Source organism: Onthophagus taurus, chromosome 8, assembly GCF_036711975.1.
Source record: "Onthophagus taurus isolate NC chromosome 8, IU_Otau_3.0, whole genome shotgun sequence".
Taxonomy (NCBI): Eukaryota; Metazoa; Arthropoda; class Insecta; order Coleoptera; family Scarabaeidae; genus Onthophagus; species Onthophagus taurus.
The window spans coordinates 1,059,262-1,077,331 of record NC_091973.1 but is presented as its reverse complement, the minus strand read 5'-3'; the positions used below and the strand labels follow the sequence as shown (position 1 = coordinate 1,077,331).

General features: G+C 37.6%; 1 protein-coding gene across 1 annotated transcript in view; it reads left to right on the top strand.

The window, feature by feature from the left end:
• Positions 1 to 18,070, top strand: part of LOC111414542 (plexin A) — a 109,781-nt gene that overhangs the window by 37,660 nt on the left and 54,051 nt on the right. The window contains exon 3 of the mRNA XM_023045915.2: positions 8,683 to 8,865. Within this exon, the coding sequence (XP_022901683.1) occupies positions 8,683 to 8,865 (183 nt within the window). The remainder of the gene's footprint in view (positions 1 to 8,682; positions 8,866 to 18,070) is intronic.

Below are 18,070 nucleotides of genomic sequence, written 5' to 3'. Positions count from 1 at the left end.
CTTATTGTTGATTTAATCAAAAAATGTTGTTAACAAAATTTGTTTAGAATTACTTCAGGAACAGTGTTTGTTAGTACAATTTTTTGCTAACTTGAAATTTTAATTTCCCTCTGAATAGTATGCTATCAAAATTAATTATCTCAATAATTATTGTTTCTATCAAAAAATGTTTTAAATAAAATTTGTTTCAATTTCGATTTTGAATCAATTATCTCAATAAAAAAATTTTACATCTCTATTAATTAAGCATCTAAGAATAATTATGTATAAAAACGGAAAAATTATTATTTTAAGTTTATCTCCTTAATTATTGATTAAATCAAAAAATTTTGTTAACAAAGTTTGTTAAGAATTGCTTCAGGAACGGTGTTTGTTAAAACAATTTTTTTCTAACTTGAAATTTTAATTTCCCACTGAGTAGTATGCTACAAAAATTAATATTTTTGAGGTTATATCCTTATTGTTGATTTAATCAAAAAATGTTGTTAACAAAATTTGTTTAGAATCACTTCAGGAACAGTGTTTGTTAGTACAATTTTTTGCTAACTTGAAATTTTAATTTCCCACTGAACAGTATGCTGTTCTTTTAATCAGAACGAGTGGAGGGGGAAAATCGTTTTGTTACAAAAGTTCCATGCCCTAATTATTACCAACCTAACAAATTCCCAAAAATTTCAAAATTCATTAACTCAAAAATTAAAAATTGTGGGTGAGAATTATTTTAATAAAAGTTGTTCATAATGGCTCATACAAATATAATCCATAAACGATTTCTCTCCAAAATCTTCGCATTTTTAGTTACCAACCTCAAAATCCAAAAATTTCTAAATTTATTAATTTTATCTCTTAAATAAGAAATGATAAGAAAAAATGTTGTTGATCAAAATTGTGTGTAATGGAACAATAAATCAAAGCAACTATGCTTATTACCAACCTAAGGGGATTAAAATCCTATATATTTCAAATTTGACATATTTAGCAAAAAACTATTTTTTAACTTAAAAATTAAAAACGATGAGAATTATTAAGATTGTTTCAGGGATGTTTGGAATTTTAAAAATAAGAATAAGAAATTATACGTTGTATTATTATTAAGCCACCTTATTTGGTACGCTTTTGCAACGGAGGATTTACAAAATGATAAACTACAATCTTTGGAGGATTTGCAACTCTCTCTAAGGAATACCGAGAGAGAATTACTTCCATTTAGCATAGCTCCATTAGTGAGCGGTGATTGATTTCTCTAAATATATCTTAAATACCCCTGAGCATACATAAATGGCGAATCTTTTAATGTTGTTCCACTCGGATAAGTTAGCGTAAATGAAACGTTGTCGTGCAAGTTATGGGACGAGTTCAATAATCAACGGTGGATGTAAAAGAAAATTTCTCGAAGGATATTTACGTTTTTAATCAAGTTCGAATTGAAGCTTCCCCTTTTGCTTTGCGTCGTTTGCGTCGCTGTCGGCGCATGTGGCGGAAAGCCCGAAGAGAAACTTTATCTAAACGATCGATTTTTAATTAAATCTGCCAGTCGGATTTCAGGAGCGCCAGGCTATTTTCAATAATTAGAGTACATTTAAAAGTTTGTACAGACGACCATTCAATCTGAATTAAGCGCAGCAAGAGCGGACATTTGAATAATAGGGAGGCAAGGGTTGCCGCCATTGGGAAAGTGGTCGTAATTTTGAATAATTGCGTTCGCAAACTTCGCTCGACGTGGTATATATTGGCAAAAAGGCGTGCACGCACCGCATCCCGCGAACGAACTTGGTTAATAATTAATCAAAATGGAATTATTGGGCGCAGTTTACCAAACAGACACCTCGAAAACTGAACGAAACTTCCGTCTTTCGCCCGGCAACATACAATTGCATTGTGACTAATCACTACCGTGAGGGCAAAAGCGTTACTTGTTGAAAACAACTTCGTTATTTATTGCCAATTTCGGACGAGTGCACTCGCCGCGTAGGCTAAAACACCTAACTTCGTTCTTTCCGGGCACGTTACATCGTCGGTGTGCGTCACGTCAATTCCAATTTGTAACAACTCTACCTTTACCTCTATTGAAGCCGGAAACAGCTACGTCTATAGATTAAGACGATAACTTTATTGTTTCAAAACTAAAACAAAATGTTAAAAATGAAACGTTAAGAAAGATAATAAAGAGTGTTGAAATTAACATAAAAGTAGAAATGTAAATGACATCGTGGTCATTGTTGCGTAAATAACCTTCAAATGCAATCGCTCCGTGGACAAAGTATAAAACGCCATCCTAAGTATAGCAAGGTCGTCCGTCTGTTGCTTGTTTATTTAATAATTTATATACAGAGATATACGCTATTTTCGTTCTTTTTGTCCGCGAGGTCTCTATTATCCGAGCATGGAATCATCTGCATACCTTCGCGGCAACCGACGCTGGCCATATGTTCAATTTTAGCCCGGTATTGTCCTCGTCAATCTGTAATTATATAAAAATGGAGCTATTGAGAAATCCGAGATCAAGGCGACCGGTATAATAAAAAATGATAAACAAAATCTTGATTCATTATTGATCAGTCACCTTTCGTGACTTATAGTTTTTTCCCGCAGACCGTGTGATTACACTTTGGATAAGAACGGGAATAAATTATATATTGTAATTTTTAGAACGTCTCGACATATAAAATACTACCGAAAATCGATCAAGTTTAATTCAAGATCTTAAGGAGTTCGATATATTCCACTTTGGATATATCCGACTCCTTTTTAAATCTAGCAAGTTTCGCGAGACTTCCTCTGGTAGATTTTATCGTCTGTTCAACCAAGAGAGAGAGCAGAATGATTCATACCTTAAATATTCAAATTCCGAACGAGCATCAATCCTTTATACCATCAAAGGCTACCATTACGCGCAAAAAAATTTGCTCTATACTCGATTCAAATCGCGGAATGCATTTTTACGTTAAAGCCTAGCCTAACAACGAGCTAGGCTTTCTACAGGACGGACATTTTAAATGTACCCCGATGCCACAGTACGATTTTTATCGCCCCGACCCACTTAGGACGGTCAATAAAACCACCCCAACTCCCAAAACATGTTTATGGCGGTTTTTATATGACGTAATAATATTTTCTACGTCTCGACTGATTTAAGAGCCTTTTCACGCTCGCGGTCTCCACATACCGAAATTGTCAAATGGATTTCCATTACACCCCGTTTGATTGATGATAAAATCTACAACGGGGCGAATATGAATCTCTATTGGTCCAGGAAATTGCTCCAGTAATAATATGTCCATAATAATAATAATATGCTCATATTCAAAGTATTAAATTCCAAAATGGAGATATTTCGAAAATTCATTCCGAGTTAATCTTAAATATATTTTGATTGACGATAAAGTCCATAGCTGCAGGAATATGAATTGGTCCAGGAAATTGGTTGGATAATAGCATATGCACATTCAAGGTCGACCGTTAAATTCTATTATTTCCATAAGGACTGGTATATGATCTAGTGTAGTGTATAGTCATCTAGTATATGCATCGCATTAAATCGTGTTAGAGATAGAATTGTTGGGTAAATTATAGTTGTAGGAGAATTACTGTTATTTCCGGTCAACAAGTCCCATATTGATTGATAAATGTGAGCGATGGATAATGACGTGTATTTGAAAAACAACAAAGAAAAAGCGAAAAATACAGGTGTCCATGTCGGTGTGGTGAAACGTTTTGCTGTTTAGCCGTCGGATTTGCGTCGGCTGCCGTTTTTGCTCGTTCAACACAGCGATGGTAGATTGCCTCCCCCAATTTCCACTCCTCGGTAAAGGGTTGGAATTCATCTCCACGGCGAGAACACGTCCCGGTATATTTTCATTAATAAAACAAGCGAGAAATGCTCGTGCCGGTTGACATTTTAAGTGTATTGAAATCCGGCCAGATTCATTTATATCCGTCCCGAAAACGCTGATTATAGGCGACTTGTGAATTTTGATGCACCCGCGCCATAAATAACAAAAGATGCCGTATGCGTACAGAATTCCGGGAGCGCTGCTCCAGCCGCCAGAGTCATTAAAGAAATTGCGTTATTTGTTCGCTCTCAGCAGCAACTTCAACTGCATCTGCCATCGTTCCGCTCCGCTTTATTCCGCGTTTCCCGAGGAATATTGTTTCCCGATAATATTATTACGCCGTAAACGAATATCGAAATCGCGCTTTTAATCTATTACCCGTACGCAACGAATTTCGCTCCATTACTAAAACGGCTCGTAATTCAATAATCATTTTCGGCACTCGGTTACAACGACACACCAAAAAAATCTAAAACAAAAAAATAATAAAACGCGGAACGCGTTTTGTAACAAAAGCCTCCGCTATGTTTAGTTAAACACAACCACCATTAACCGCTTCACTACCCGTAAAGTCGATTATTACCAGTACGCATGACGTCAATGAAACCAGGTTTTAAGCGAGTCCCAACGAGTTTAAAAATCTCATCGTAAAAATTTATTCTCGACCGGTTTCAATCTTTATTCAATCATCAGGGCAATTTTTCTTTATAATTATTAATTCGTTATTATAACATTTGTAACTGTTCTGTAAAAAGAAAAGAAAACGCGGTGATTGCATAAAATTACATTAAATTTAGCATAAAGTGTATAAATATAGCTGCGTCGATAGATAAGGTTGTGTTAAAAAAGTGTGTGGTTTTATTGCCTGTTTAATATTGAAAGGATGCTTCAGTTGCGAAAGAGGAAACTGTTGAGTTCCAATTGCTTCCTACACGACTATTAAAAATAACACATTTGTGGTCTATGATAACAACGTTATTACCATGATAATGAGAGTTGCGGCGACGAAACCACAGATCTAGTTTGCGAACTAGATTGACTACGTTCTGCGGATCAATTTTCTAAATTCTCTAGTGACGCGGTCGTAAGTAAGAAATGGAAAAATACTGTTTAGTATCGAATACAGCGCACACTCCGCGTGACAATAGTCATCAAACCCGCCATTATTTCCGAGCGGTAGTTTGTGGACAGACAACGTGTTACCAGATCAATAAAATGTAGCTGACCTATGATAAGGTTTAATAGCGGCTTATTATCTATCGATTTCTTTGAAAAACGACCGGTCCTCTTTTTGTCTTGCCCCTAAACGAATGTCGAGCGAACTACGGCTTTGGTTTCAAATGTTAATGCCCCTTTATCAGCGAGCGGTCCGCGCTCAGTTAACCTACGCCAGCATTATTATTAGCATTTAACATTCTTGCGCACGCTGCTACCCATAAATACAGCCCGTTTTCAGAGCCTGATGTCACAACAGCTCACTATCGGGCAACAATCAAATTTAATTCCCAAATTTACTACAAATCTCATAACAAGAACACATATTAAGGTATTCAATATTGCCTTTTATTAAATTGAAACGCATTAATATTGCATTCGAGTTTTAGAGTTGAACATTAAATTCCTGGAAAACCAAGCGAGGGTTTTTGCGAAAACAAAACAGTTTGGGGAACACGTCGAGTTAATTTCGACATTATTGCGTGTTTCGCCTTGTTTAACGGCAAAAAGCTGAGTGACGGCACTAAATCAAACGCGCAACGTCTGGATATTAAATTTGCAAAACGCGCAATGTATTTTAATAAAACTTTATATCACCGAAACCTTTTTGCTTGCATACTTTTATTATTTAATTAATTAAGCCTCTTTCCTCTTAATTCAGACCGACGTGTTTGTGTCATCGGTTTATTTCTCAAAATTTAATTGTCCTTTAAATCATCGTCATACTTCGTTCCCAGTTTCATCAAGCCTATCTGACACCATCCGCATACAAAACGATTTTACTTGGAATTGACGAGCAAGCATTTTCCATCTACTCACGATTAATACCTTTCAATGCTATTAGCTTCTACCCATCGCTTAGTAGACCTGCCAATAATACCTCGTGTACGTGACGGCCTTGAAGTCTCTTCTAAATCATATAAATTTTTATCATAGTACGTGCAACTACTACAAATAATTATATATATATATATACATATATATAGAGGTCGCTTTCGGCCGAGACGCTACAACATCTCTATATATATATATATCTAGAATGTTTTAAAATAATCTTGTTTAATAAATTGGATATTGAATTAATATTGATAATTAGCATGTCACCACCAATATTTAATATGAGATATAACGTTTTAATGAAATTCGGTTTTTCTTATCGGAAATATTGACAACCGCGTTCGATAATAATTACATTATGCGTAATTGCAATGCGTAATTTAAATTTGCGGAGATGTAGAGATAGTCGTTAGCCAAAATCCCATTGGAAAAGCCCAAGTAGGGCAGGAAGGGTTCTTTTCGGGGTTGTCGGACCGTTTAATTAACTCCCCTACAAGCCAATTCAACTTGAGGTTTCATATCTGGGCGGACAAAGTTCCGGTCGGACCGGGGACCTAGTTTGGAAAAACCGTACGAAAAAAGGGTCGCATATACAGGTTCGGACATGCGCTGTGAGGTTGTGGGGGGTTAAGTGTCGGTGAGGGTTGCGAGTTAAAGCATCTCAAAACTGTTGGTGCAAATGGAATTTCCTAATAAAAGGGCCGGACCTAAGAATTCCGGGCTAAAACTTTCCCCTTTCGCCCAGAATTGTACACTGGAACTAAGTACAAAGCTCTAATCGATAAGGGCCCAAAATTAGAAGAGAGCGAAAACGTACACGGACCTGAGGGGGAGGTTGAAATGGTGATAAATGGGAATGGGTATTTGATTAGGGATTCTTTTGTTTGAACAGCGAGCATTGTTTTTGAAAAGGCTGGGTATTTACAGAACGAAAGGGTTCTAGAGTTAAGATTCCTTTCTATATCAATTTTCACCTTTTAATTTTATTCTTGGTGGTCTCCCTTCTCAATCTCTCTTTACTTAGAGAGATTTAATATCTTCCTGGATTTTTCCGGAATATGGATTTTTGTACTTCTCAATTCCCTTTTCGAGTTTAATTAATATCGGCTTATATCCTTGAATTTATGGTACGAAATGCTCAGATTTATTACCCTCTTACCTCGAAAAGGAACAGTCCACATTAAAAACTAGCTTAAACTTGTACGGATCTTTTTTGATAAATTAGTTTACATTAAATACCTCGACCGACCCTGTCCAGGAAAAAAAGGGAAGCGATAAATTCGCTCACGTTTCGGCCCACGGACGCCCCGCTTTTTATTCGGACGTCTTGATTAAAACCGTCTAGAAAAAGTAATTAAAAATTCATTAATCAACCCATCTCCGCAAGTTCTCACGTATTCTATCCGCAAATTGAATTCGAGCGTTCGAGCTGAATCGAGGAGAATCTCTATAATGGAGAGAGTCGGCATACAACCGGATATAGAAATATTACCAACTAAATAGAATATTTATTAATATTTATTAACACATTTCATTTTACATTTATTTCATTTTCGAAACGTTTTTCTTATCCGGAAATGTCACATCAAAAATTCCATTATCACTTTATTACACAAAATTTTGTTTTCAACGAAATTGAGTTCTACAAGTTTAATTTTTCATTTTTGATCATACGTGTTGAATTTAAAAAATTTAACCTCAATAACTACAAAGTTGAAAAATATTCGCTTGCGCATGCGCGTTTGATGAAAACGTGGAATAATCAGCCTTAAGCGATCAAAGATGGGAACGTCATACATCTGGGTAGTGGGCACGGTCGAGGTGGAGGTCGCAGTTGGGGTACTATCTAACGGGTATAGAGTTGCGGTATTGTGCTAGTATATAATTATGATCATTGGAGGATTAGAAGAGTCGGACAATTATTACGCTCGGGCGATTCCGAAGTGGACGGAGATTGGATTAAAAAAGGAGGTACGGCATCGCTTCGGCGAGCCGAGAGCAGCAAGCTCCTCGCTCGGCTGTTTTGACAATTAACTCCACGCCGAACGGACAGTTCCGTTGACCTCTCTCGCTGGAACGAGAGCCGCGAACGAGCGAGAGAGAGTAATTACTAGTCGTGCCTTAGTCACACCGAGCGTATCTATTAAAATATTGTAATGCGATGTTGGGCCGCCGGATCGTGAGAATCCGAGCATTTGTTCGACCGGTCGACCTCCGGAGAACGGTACCCGACCACCTAATATCACCTGGGTCGCTCTGGACCGATCTGGACCGCCTGGCCATAGCCATAGTCATGGGGCGAATAAACAGTTGCACCGAAAGCTACGGCTAATCGCCACTTCCGAAGGCCCCGCGTTCTGCGGTGCACCTCAAATTCGACTTTTACTCCTCGTTAAGCCCCTCGTTTGCCCGAAGAAACGACCGCGGCCCCGTTAATGACAACCCGCTAAGCCTCCTCCGCTTTTCTTCAAACACATCTCCTTTCCGGCCGAAACCGCAATCCCCGGTATCGGTTAACCTATACGCCCGCGCATGCCCATTTATAACATCCTAACAAAACTCTACCTTATGTCGATAACTATTAATTTTCTTACACACATTGTCATTATCTTATTCTATTACTTCGTTCGATGTAGGAAGGAGTTAGTTATTTTATTTTCTCATTTCCTAAATGAATACGATTGTTTAGAAATAGTGCTCATAGAAGGAGACGGAGAATCCAGTTGTGACACTATTTCTGAACACCCTATGTAATAATACTATGTTAGCTAATTTAATCGTTTTCTTCTCTTTCTAGAAACTGCAAACGATAGCAGAGGACTTCTGTGGGTTGGATGTGAACACGCCTTTGGGAGGTGAAGCACCAATTTCCGCCGTGCCAGTGTTGGTCTTTAACACAAGATTGACTGCAGTCGCAGCCACCTCCACGGGTGATTTTACGGTAGTCTTCATAGGGACAGCCACGGGACATCTCAAGAAGGTTAGTTCTCGCTCCGACTCCCTTAACGACCCTACGGTGGAGGCCGAGACGAAGTCGGGACCGTCTTGACACCCTCGCGTCTTGACACCACCACATTTGCATCTTCTCGAAATCGCTTATTGAATTAACCGAAAAACCGCGATCTTCCATTACCGCAATGGCGTGCGACACTTTGTTTCGCGTCTTCAATTTCAATCCTTTGAAGGGGAAATATGTTCTCTATCGAACGAGGCCACCCCATTATACTCGAACAAACTAAATTCGTACGCCCTTTTCAATTTGCCGAATGGGTGTTTGCTAATTAGGAAGCCTTTTCGGATATCGTTCCACATTGACCGTTACGCTACTCGAACGATCGTCAAATCTCGATAAAATTGCGTCGGGTTTAATTGGCACTTTTTACCTTTTCAAAAGCACTTTATTACAAAATTTTATATTTGTATTATTCAAGGTCGTTTACGTGCGAGCTTATACGATTTCTGAAAGAAAATGGATATTTTAAAAGAAATAAAAAAGTAATTGCATTAAAAGAAGACTTTTTTATTACTCAAAGAGATCTTTTGTTAGTTATTTAGAATAGAATAGGGAAATGGTGCGAATAGGGGTGGAAGCGTGTGCGAAGTTATCTCGAAAACCAACTAAAGTTAATGGGGTTTCTATTTATCTTCACTTCAATTCGAGGGATTTTCAAATTAGACGCTTGAAAAGGTTTTTAAATCTTTTTTTTTTGTTAGGAGCTATTTTAAACCAAAAATAATAAATAGTTTACGTATTTTTTCTTGGTAATTATTTTCCGCCTTCCGAGCTTTAAGGGCTATTACAGATGTAGATAATTAAAATTTAGTTCTTCTCTTTCGGGCTTCCGACGAGCTGTATTGTTGTTGGCGGCGATTAAGGCACCCTGTTTTACCAACCCTCGGGATAATTAAATGGGCCAGCTCGACGTTCACGGCATTAGTTTTATTTTTGCTGCTCGTTCCGAGCACTTTTGGTCCTCCGTCGTCGGATACATCGGAAAAATCGACAAGGCCCGATGTTTATCGACAGGTGCCCTGCACACGAACGCCGCCCCTATCGCAAAAACCACCCTTCTCGCCGCCTCCCCCCGAGAACGTGCACTTATGGTGCCGCCCGGTATTCTTTTAAACTTTAGGATGCAACAGACTGTGAAATTGAAACATTCATATTCACACGGGGGATGCTAGACGCCCATCTACAACTTTCGCACCCCTCAAACCAACCACCCTCTAAAACAGCGTTTTAATCGAATAAATCGATAACGTTGAAACCTTAATACTATTAGAAATTGAAAAAGAAATTTATATAAGCTTTAACCATAACGAACATTCATGTATACAGAAATTTATGGAAACAAAGTAGAAAGAGAGAAGGAAAAATACGTTCCAAGTTCGTATTTTCCCACGAGACACTACATATTTTCTTCCGGTTAGATTTATAAAAGGAGAGAAATCTCTATAGTTTATTGATATTAATCGCTTAAATCATTCATATTTATTAGTAGAAATTTATTAAAATTAAATTATATTTTTGCACATGCGTAAAAGAATTTTTCAACAGAAAAGCGTTAAAGCGATTGCGCACAAATTAATAAATAATTAATTAATACGAGAAGTTTGTTAAGTAAATAAACCGGTAGGAACGTTATAAATAGATGAATTCAGTAAATCTGAAGTGGCGGGTAACCATTAAAGGAAATTAAATGGTAAAATTTCGAACGGTTCTGATAAAACGATGAGTCACTCTGGAATTCGTCTGTCGGTATGTTCTCGAGTTCGTTTCGAAGGTCTCAAATCGGAACGTTTACCGAAGAAATCTAAATTCTTTTAGAAGGTTAAAAATCCGGTCGGAATACGTCACTAAAATTCGGGGTCGATTTTTTTTAAAGTAAAATTTTTAAATAAATACTTAAATGAGAAAAAGCTTGTTGGTTATTCATAAAGCTAGCGCTCAAAGGGTTGAAAGATTCAAATTCTCCGTAAACGTATATATAAAAGTGCGTTATGTTCTCAATTTTTTGTAATAGCATTTTTCATAAGAGCCGAGTTTAATTATAAGGTTTTATTCGCTGTGTGTATGTGGAAGGTTGGTATTTGTAGCGGTTGTTTTTAAAACTAGACGGTTCTCGCATTTTTTGTCCGTCTAGTTAGATCTCATTTAACCACGCTAATTTTATTTCAGCTCATTCCAGCCGCGCCGCTCAAAAAAGTGCGTTTTAAACGAACGCGAGTAATTCGGAATTCCGTCGAAATTTAATTAATATTCCGCTATTTTTGCGACAACGGAGAAACATTCGAAAGATTCGAAACTTCCTACTTTGCCAGGCGTCTCGGAAATTTGCATTAAAGGGGTGATGATAATTATGACTACTTAAAAGTTAATCTTGTATGAAAAGTTGAAAGACGGCGACATCTTTTGTTCGGCATCCCCGGGGGGACCGAAGCCGTCCTGCGCAATAATTTATGCAAAATAAATTAAACTCCTCTTGTCGGGAATTCAGAAGAATTGAAAGGTGTCATCTGAAAATGTTATCCCGCGAAACCGGAATTCTAATTGCTATAATGCCCGGATTTTCAATTAGTTTGCGGCCGCGACCAGGGAAAACAGAAAGCTCCCCTCTCTCGTAAAACTCGCAAAAAGTTCTGTAATTCATGGAGGCTACCCCAATAATTTTAAAATGCCCCCGGTTAAATCACATAGGAACGGGCAATTCCAGCGAATACTAGTGTAGCTAATTAGACACATCTCTCCTCTGAAATTAAATTTAATTGCTCACCCTTTTCCCTACAGAAACGCCGATATTATCTTCTTTATTTTTCACTCTCACAACCTTCCACATCTATTACTTATAATATATTAACAAACTTTAAATCGTAATTGGCGCCAAACGGAACATAATTAGTTGTATCGGTCTATCTTATACAGGGTGGTCAAAAATTGAAGTCCTTAAAAACTTAGTTTAGTACTCTCCCAGCCCATTTTTTTTATTTGGTCCATTCACCCCGATGTGACCCAGATCAGAAAGAACTGGTGTTACATCCTTCAAATGTGTTTGGTGTTCTCTTACAGCTATCAATAAAACCCGACACTGTTTTTATGACTTGCAGTGCTTTAACAGCCGCTTACTTATCGTATTTTTATGGAAGTGGTAGACTTCCATAAAAGTACGGAGTTCGAGTGTCCCAATAATAGTATTAGTGTTATACTATTACTTATGGTGATATGAAAATAAACATGTCTCAAACATAGCTCCTCGGGTATGTTTGATCTCTCCGCACTCTTAAAATTTTGAAGTCAAGGTCATCACATTAAGCCCTTTTGTGTTCTATTGGGAAAGTTTTTGAATCTAGTTTAGTACGTATTGAAGATGACAGTGATTAAAAGTTTGGTAATGAAAATGAAAGCAAAATTTTTTGTGTTAGTACTAACGAGTCTATGCCTGTAGGATGGCGACACTCGATACGGGTTCGATCCCACGCGTGGTTTCCGTTCTACTTAACGCTAGAAATCTTGATTGCTCGCCGGATCATTAACAGTTCGCTAAGCATAAAGTTTATTAAATTCCCGCTTCAATTTAAATGGCGTAGTCACTCAGGTGACGGGTGGTGTTTTTTTTTTCAAAGCAAGGGGACTCGGGTTCATCTGTAATCCAGCGCATAATATATTCCCGATCAAACGACTGGGGACCGGCTATCACCCTGGTTACAACGCCACCGCACGGCCGTTGCTAGAACTTACCCTCTCGCCCTGTGACATCCCCTTACATTTGTAATGTGTCACCTCGGTGCACTTTAATTCGTTAATATACTTCCTCTCTGGGGAGCTAGCTGACCGGCTCGAATTGGAGTAGAAAAATATTTTTAACAGTTATTTTATTCGGGTAGCTTTACGATCGCCATTTACAACCGTCCGGTTTATTTTGTCTAATCTAACTGTTTTACATTTTACAAGCAGACTGAACTAGTTTTTGCAAATTAATAGTAGTTACAAATATGTTGTATCCTTTCCCTCATTGTGCCTTCTTTGAGAAGGTGGGATAGATCTCATAGGTGAAGGACACCAACAATAAGATCTGCGAGATGCTTTTAGATCTTAATGGTGTTTATTTTCATTTCAAGATTTACCATCTATTTTCATTAACGACCCCGAATGGTTTCTTTTTCTACTGTTTTCATTTACTAACCCCAGGAGAGGTTTTTCAGCAAAATGAAGACAATTTTTGGGAATCGACCGAAGTTTCGCCCTCCTATAATCCATCGATACTACTTTGTTTCGTTTAATGTGACGTTCTTAGCGGGGCGAAACCCCTCTCTTTCAAGTCTTCACCACAATGGCGCGACCGAAAAGGGGGTGGCCTCTCGAGGGAAAAAAACTCCATTTCTGTTTGTGTATTAAATATTTACTACAACAAACGGCCAAATCAGCGTTCAATCGCGCGAGAAATTCTCTTTCTATTTACATCGTCGAGGTGACAAATACGGGGTGCGTCACAAGGCACATGCCAAGTCCGAGTTTTGGGGTTGCCCTATAAAAGGCAAAAAAAGACGGGTCCTGGGGGGCACAAAATCGACTGTGTATTCGAGATGCAATCTATTTTGCGAAATTGTAATTGTTGTTTTCAAGATTGCTTCCGTTATAGAATGAGTCATATCTCGAGAGAGAGGTGGATCAATAAAAACAGGCAGAGGTGAAAATGTAGCTAACAAGGTACTGAAAGTACGGCGGATCGAACGTACGCTTCAACAATGTTGAAGTGATAAAGGTGGAGTTTTACGGTGTGCGTTAAACAGTGATAATATTGCCAATTGAATTCGGACATTGTTGTTTACGACGGCGCCGAGAAAGCAGCAGCCTGACTAAACAAAATCCGAGGAAGAAATTTCGCCCTGACAGAAAATCGAAGAGGTTACAATCGAAAAGGGTTGAAGGAGATGGGGTGAGATTTCGAAGGAGCAATTGTATCGGACGCTGAATTGTTTAATCAAAGTTTGACAATGGTTGACAGGGCAACAGACAGTGCTGCAGGCTAAAAGTAATCAAGGTAGATCTCGAGGTCTTTAATTAATACAGTTGTGAGGGGAGGCGGCATCCATATTAAAACTTGTTTCATTTAGAGGAAATATTTTCCTGGATAAGTTGGGAGTTTCAATTACGGGTTTAAATCATCCCCAAAATACGGTGGTTGCCTGCAGAAAAAATCCCCCGTTTCGAGGCAGGTGATTTTAATGTCTTACAGTCTAAAAGGGGGTTGAGTAATAAGCCGCAACAACAATTAACCTTAAGCACTCCTTAGATACTAGTGATGTCTAACATTGTAATGATGTTATTGAGTTGCGTGGGTATTCGTTCCAACTTTTTACGACTCATTCAATCATAATTATTTATTTAAAAATGACAAATCCATTTCTTGGTAAAAGATTCACAGAACGTTCTTACTGGTGACATCGCATTAAAATTTCAGCACTAACTTTGCCCTGTGACTTATTAATGTCGCCCTTAGTTTCGCCGCCGCGCACTTTTTATCCTGTTGAGAAATGCGTTCATGAATATTAAAGTTCCTACATTAAACTGCGAATACGGCCGTCTAAACAAAATGGCTATCGATTCCTGTTTAATATTTTATGAGTTCCCTACTAGCGCTCGCCCGGTTATCTACAATGGTGGAGCAATATCGACCCCAGTTGACAGTCTAATTGAAGAAGGACTCGTTTAATTATAGGGCAGGATATTCTACCCCTAAATTGAAGGGTTTTTTACCCAAAACGGATCCTTATTTAAAAGAGGAGCTTTTAAAGCTTTGAATTGCTAATTTTATTAGTATTTCCTCGTGCCCCAATGCGTACATATCACTACTAAATTATCCTAATCTCACCAACCCACTAATACCTCTATTCATTCCTTCAAAAACAAACCCCACTAATTTCTTTCCACAATATCACCACTCGGGAATATCGAACATATTGCTAACGTCGCTCAAACGCATCAAACTACGAGTGCAATAGAGACGACGGCATCTCCTATTTCCACTGCCCCGTTTCGACAATTTCCACTTGGGTAGTTCCACTCTCTTTAATGGTTGTAACAATGATGGATCATTGGTTGCAATATCCCAAACACCGATAAGCTACTTGTTGACTTGACATGCCAACATTCCATCTTTGTCGAATCCACCTTCTACACTATTAACCACAAAGATTTCTCTTCCAACTATATTTATTAATTTCAATTAATTCTTATTCCTTAGATTTACAACATTTTCTATCTGGGTGTCATTGACCTTGTAAACAAAACTAACCTGACTCAACATTCTTGACCTAGCAGCAATAATTTTAATAAAAATAACTGCCATTTCTCAAGAAATTAGATGGGAATGAAAGCCAGAAAGAAGAGAAATTAATTCACAATGAAGAGAACAAAACGAGGTAGTAAGGAAAAAAGGTTAATAATGTAAAATCGATGGTTTTAAATGGATTTGGTCCTAATGAATGGTTATAATAGCTTACCGGAAAGACGATTGAAGCGGCTTCATTCAAAACAATAAAAATTAAATTAACGTTTTGAAGGTTGTCTACCACTTAACGTTGCATGAATTTATTTATCGACTATACATTTGAATTAAAATAGTAGGAATTCTGAGATGCTTAGTGTATGAATGAGGGAGAGGGAGTGAGAGAGAGTAGTTCATAATGGATTATTCAGACGAACCAGCTGGGTATGGGCATAGCGACGTGGGATGGAAGGTTCTGGAGATGAGGAGGTTAATCAAGTCGAGTACAGTTATGAAAGAAGCGTGACCAGTGAAGAAAAAAATGTGCTTATTTACAGGTGGGAAAGAGAAATACCAGGGTTCCGCGGCGACGTGAACCTCGGGTCGAGGCACACCCTGTATGTTTGTTAAAATGGGAATCCAATAACGACCCGTTAGATAATCGCGAACAATACTGTTACGAAAGCCGGCTCCGCTCATCTGGTCATGTATAAACTATTAACTCGGACGAGGTCGTGCATTTCAAAACGGAGCGTTCTTCCACGCCGCCGACTATTGCATTTATTTGCGAATTCCATCGGCGAGCGCCCGGGTCATTAAGATGAATTATTGATGGATCTTTACGGTTTTATCTCGGCCCCCGTATCACGCTTCACCTTTTCGAAATTCATGAAAGGCCCCTTCGTTTTTCCACAAAGATACAACGGCAATTAAGATTTACCTCCGTTTCTCAAACGATAAAGGTCCGGACATCAGATACCACCATTGAATCATTATTTATTCTTACTTATATTTAAAGATATAATTATACAGGGTGATTTATTAGCTTACCATCAAACTTTGACATATGATAGCTAATCCAATTACCAAAAAAACATTTTTTTTTATATCAGCATACTTTTCAGTGCTATAAGCGTACATTTTGAGTTTCTTCTTCTATGTAATAATTAAATAATAATTAATTTTATGTAAATAAAAAACTTTGCTTTTCAAAAGGGTATTTTTTATTTTCGGCTCTACCGGTTTCGACTAATTCTTTTTGGTCATCTTCAGGAGCAATAATAACTAATAATAACTAATAACTAATAATAACATTCAATGTGAACTAAAATTAAGGAAAAACATAAAAATAGAGAAAATTTTAACAACATTTAAGAACGAATAATTCAAGAAAGTACTGATGAAAGAAGAGATGATTCCAGATTTCGAAAATTAAAAGTATAACAGACGTGGCTATTGCTCCTGAAGATGACTAAAAAGAATTAGTCGAAACCGGTAGAGCCGAAAATAAAAAATACCCTTCTGAAAAGCAAAGTTTTTTATTTACATAATCTAACAAGATGGGAAGTAATAATATTAATAAATAATTAATTTGTTGAATGTTTGATTTTACTGACTATTAATAAATTCGCTGCAGAAAACTTGGAAGTGTTATAATATCGTAAATAATTGAAATGGGATATATGTTCATTAAGATTTTTTTTGGTAATTTTATTACACTATGTCAAAGTTGGATGGTGCGCTAATAAATCACCGTCTATATTTCGTACCGGAAGTCAAAAAAGTTTTGGTTGGTTTAAAAAATTCTGCTCACGTTCGTAAGTAGAGAAAATGTAAAAGATACGGAGAGTGGGAATAATAAAAGGGCGAACATACAGGAAAGTAAGGCGTGAATACAAATCGTACGCGGGCTTTTCCGATTCGGATACGGATTGGGAAGGAATTTTTCGAAAATTCCCTCGGACAATAGGTCATCGCGACCGTTAACGCGCAAGAACAAACTGGGATCGCAACCGGGCGATGTTCGTGACTATCCTACGGCCGAGTATTAGAAAGTAATACGGTGTGGAATAGGAAAGCAGAACGTTTTCGTACTGCTACTCCTCCACTCATTTTTATTTTTTTTTTTTTCATTTCAACCATCGCCCGACATTGTTTCTAGCAACCCGTTACCGTTACGCCGAGAATATCTCACCTACATATTTCAATCGGAACCGTATCTTTTCATCGACGTTTACTAGATTGAAAAAAGAAATTGTGGTTTCCTCTTTGATTCACGCAACCATGAAATTCCTACAGAGTTTTGATGCGCCACAATTTGCTGAAAATTTCAAATGGCGTTATAAATTTTACATTTTACATAAAATTTGGAGAATCGGCCTCTAAAACTGGCAAATAACGTACATAAACAAATAATATACGCTCTCGCAATTATTTATAGTTTAAATTAATTCAATTACAATCGGAGGGTTGGTGTAAATATAGCTTAATATGGCAATTCCAGTTTTATTACATTATTTATTGACACAGGCGCCATTTTCGCTTTCGAAAAATTTATTTTTGATGACTGCAAAAAAAACAATAAAAAGGTTCCCACTTGGAGGCGTGAAATATGGTTTAAATTTATATAAATAAATACCCCCAGCATGTCAAAATTTTAACATATGTCTCTCGAGAGAACAATTGGGTCACATGGTGCGCAGATGTAATTAAAGCATGTAGCAGTCTCGCGGACGGCAATCGATCGTTTATCGTTTTTAACGATACCGTGCAATTAACATAATCGATATTCCTTGCGAGAGCTCGTAAATACACCAGCGAAAGCGATTACAAAAACAAACATTTATTATTAACCTGTCAGTTGTTTGCAATAATTCGTTCCCCGTCGCGTCGCGCACAACCGCGAACTAATTCCACTAT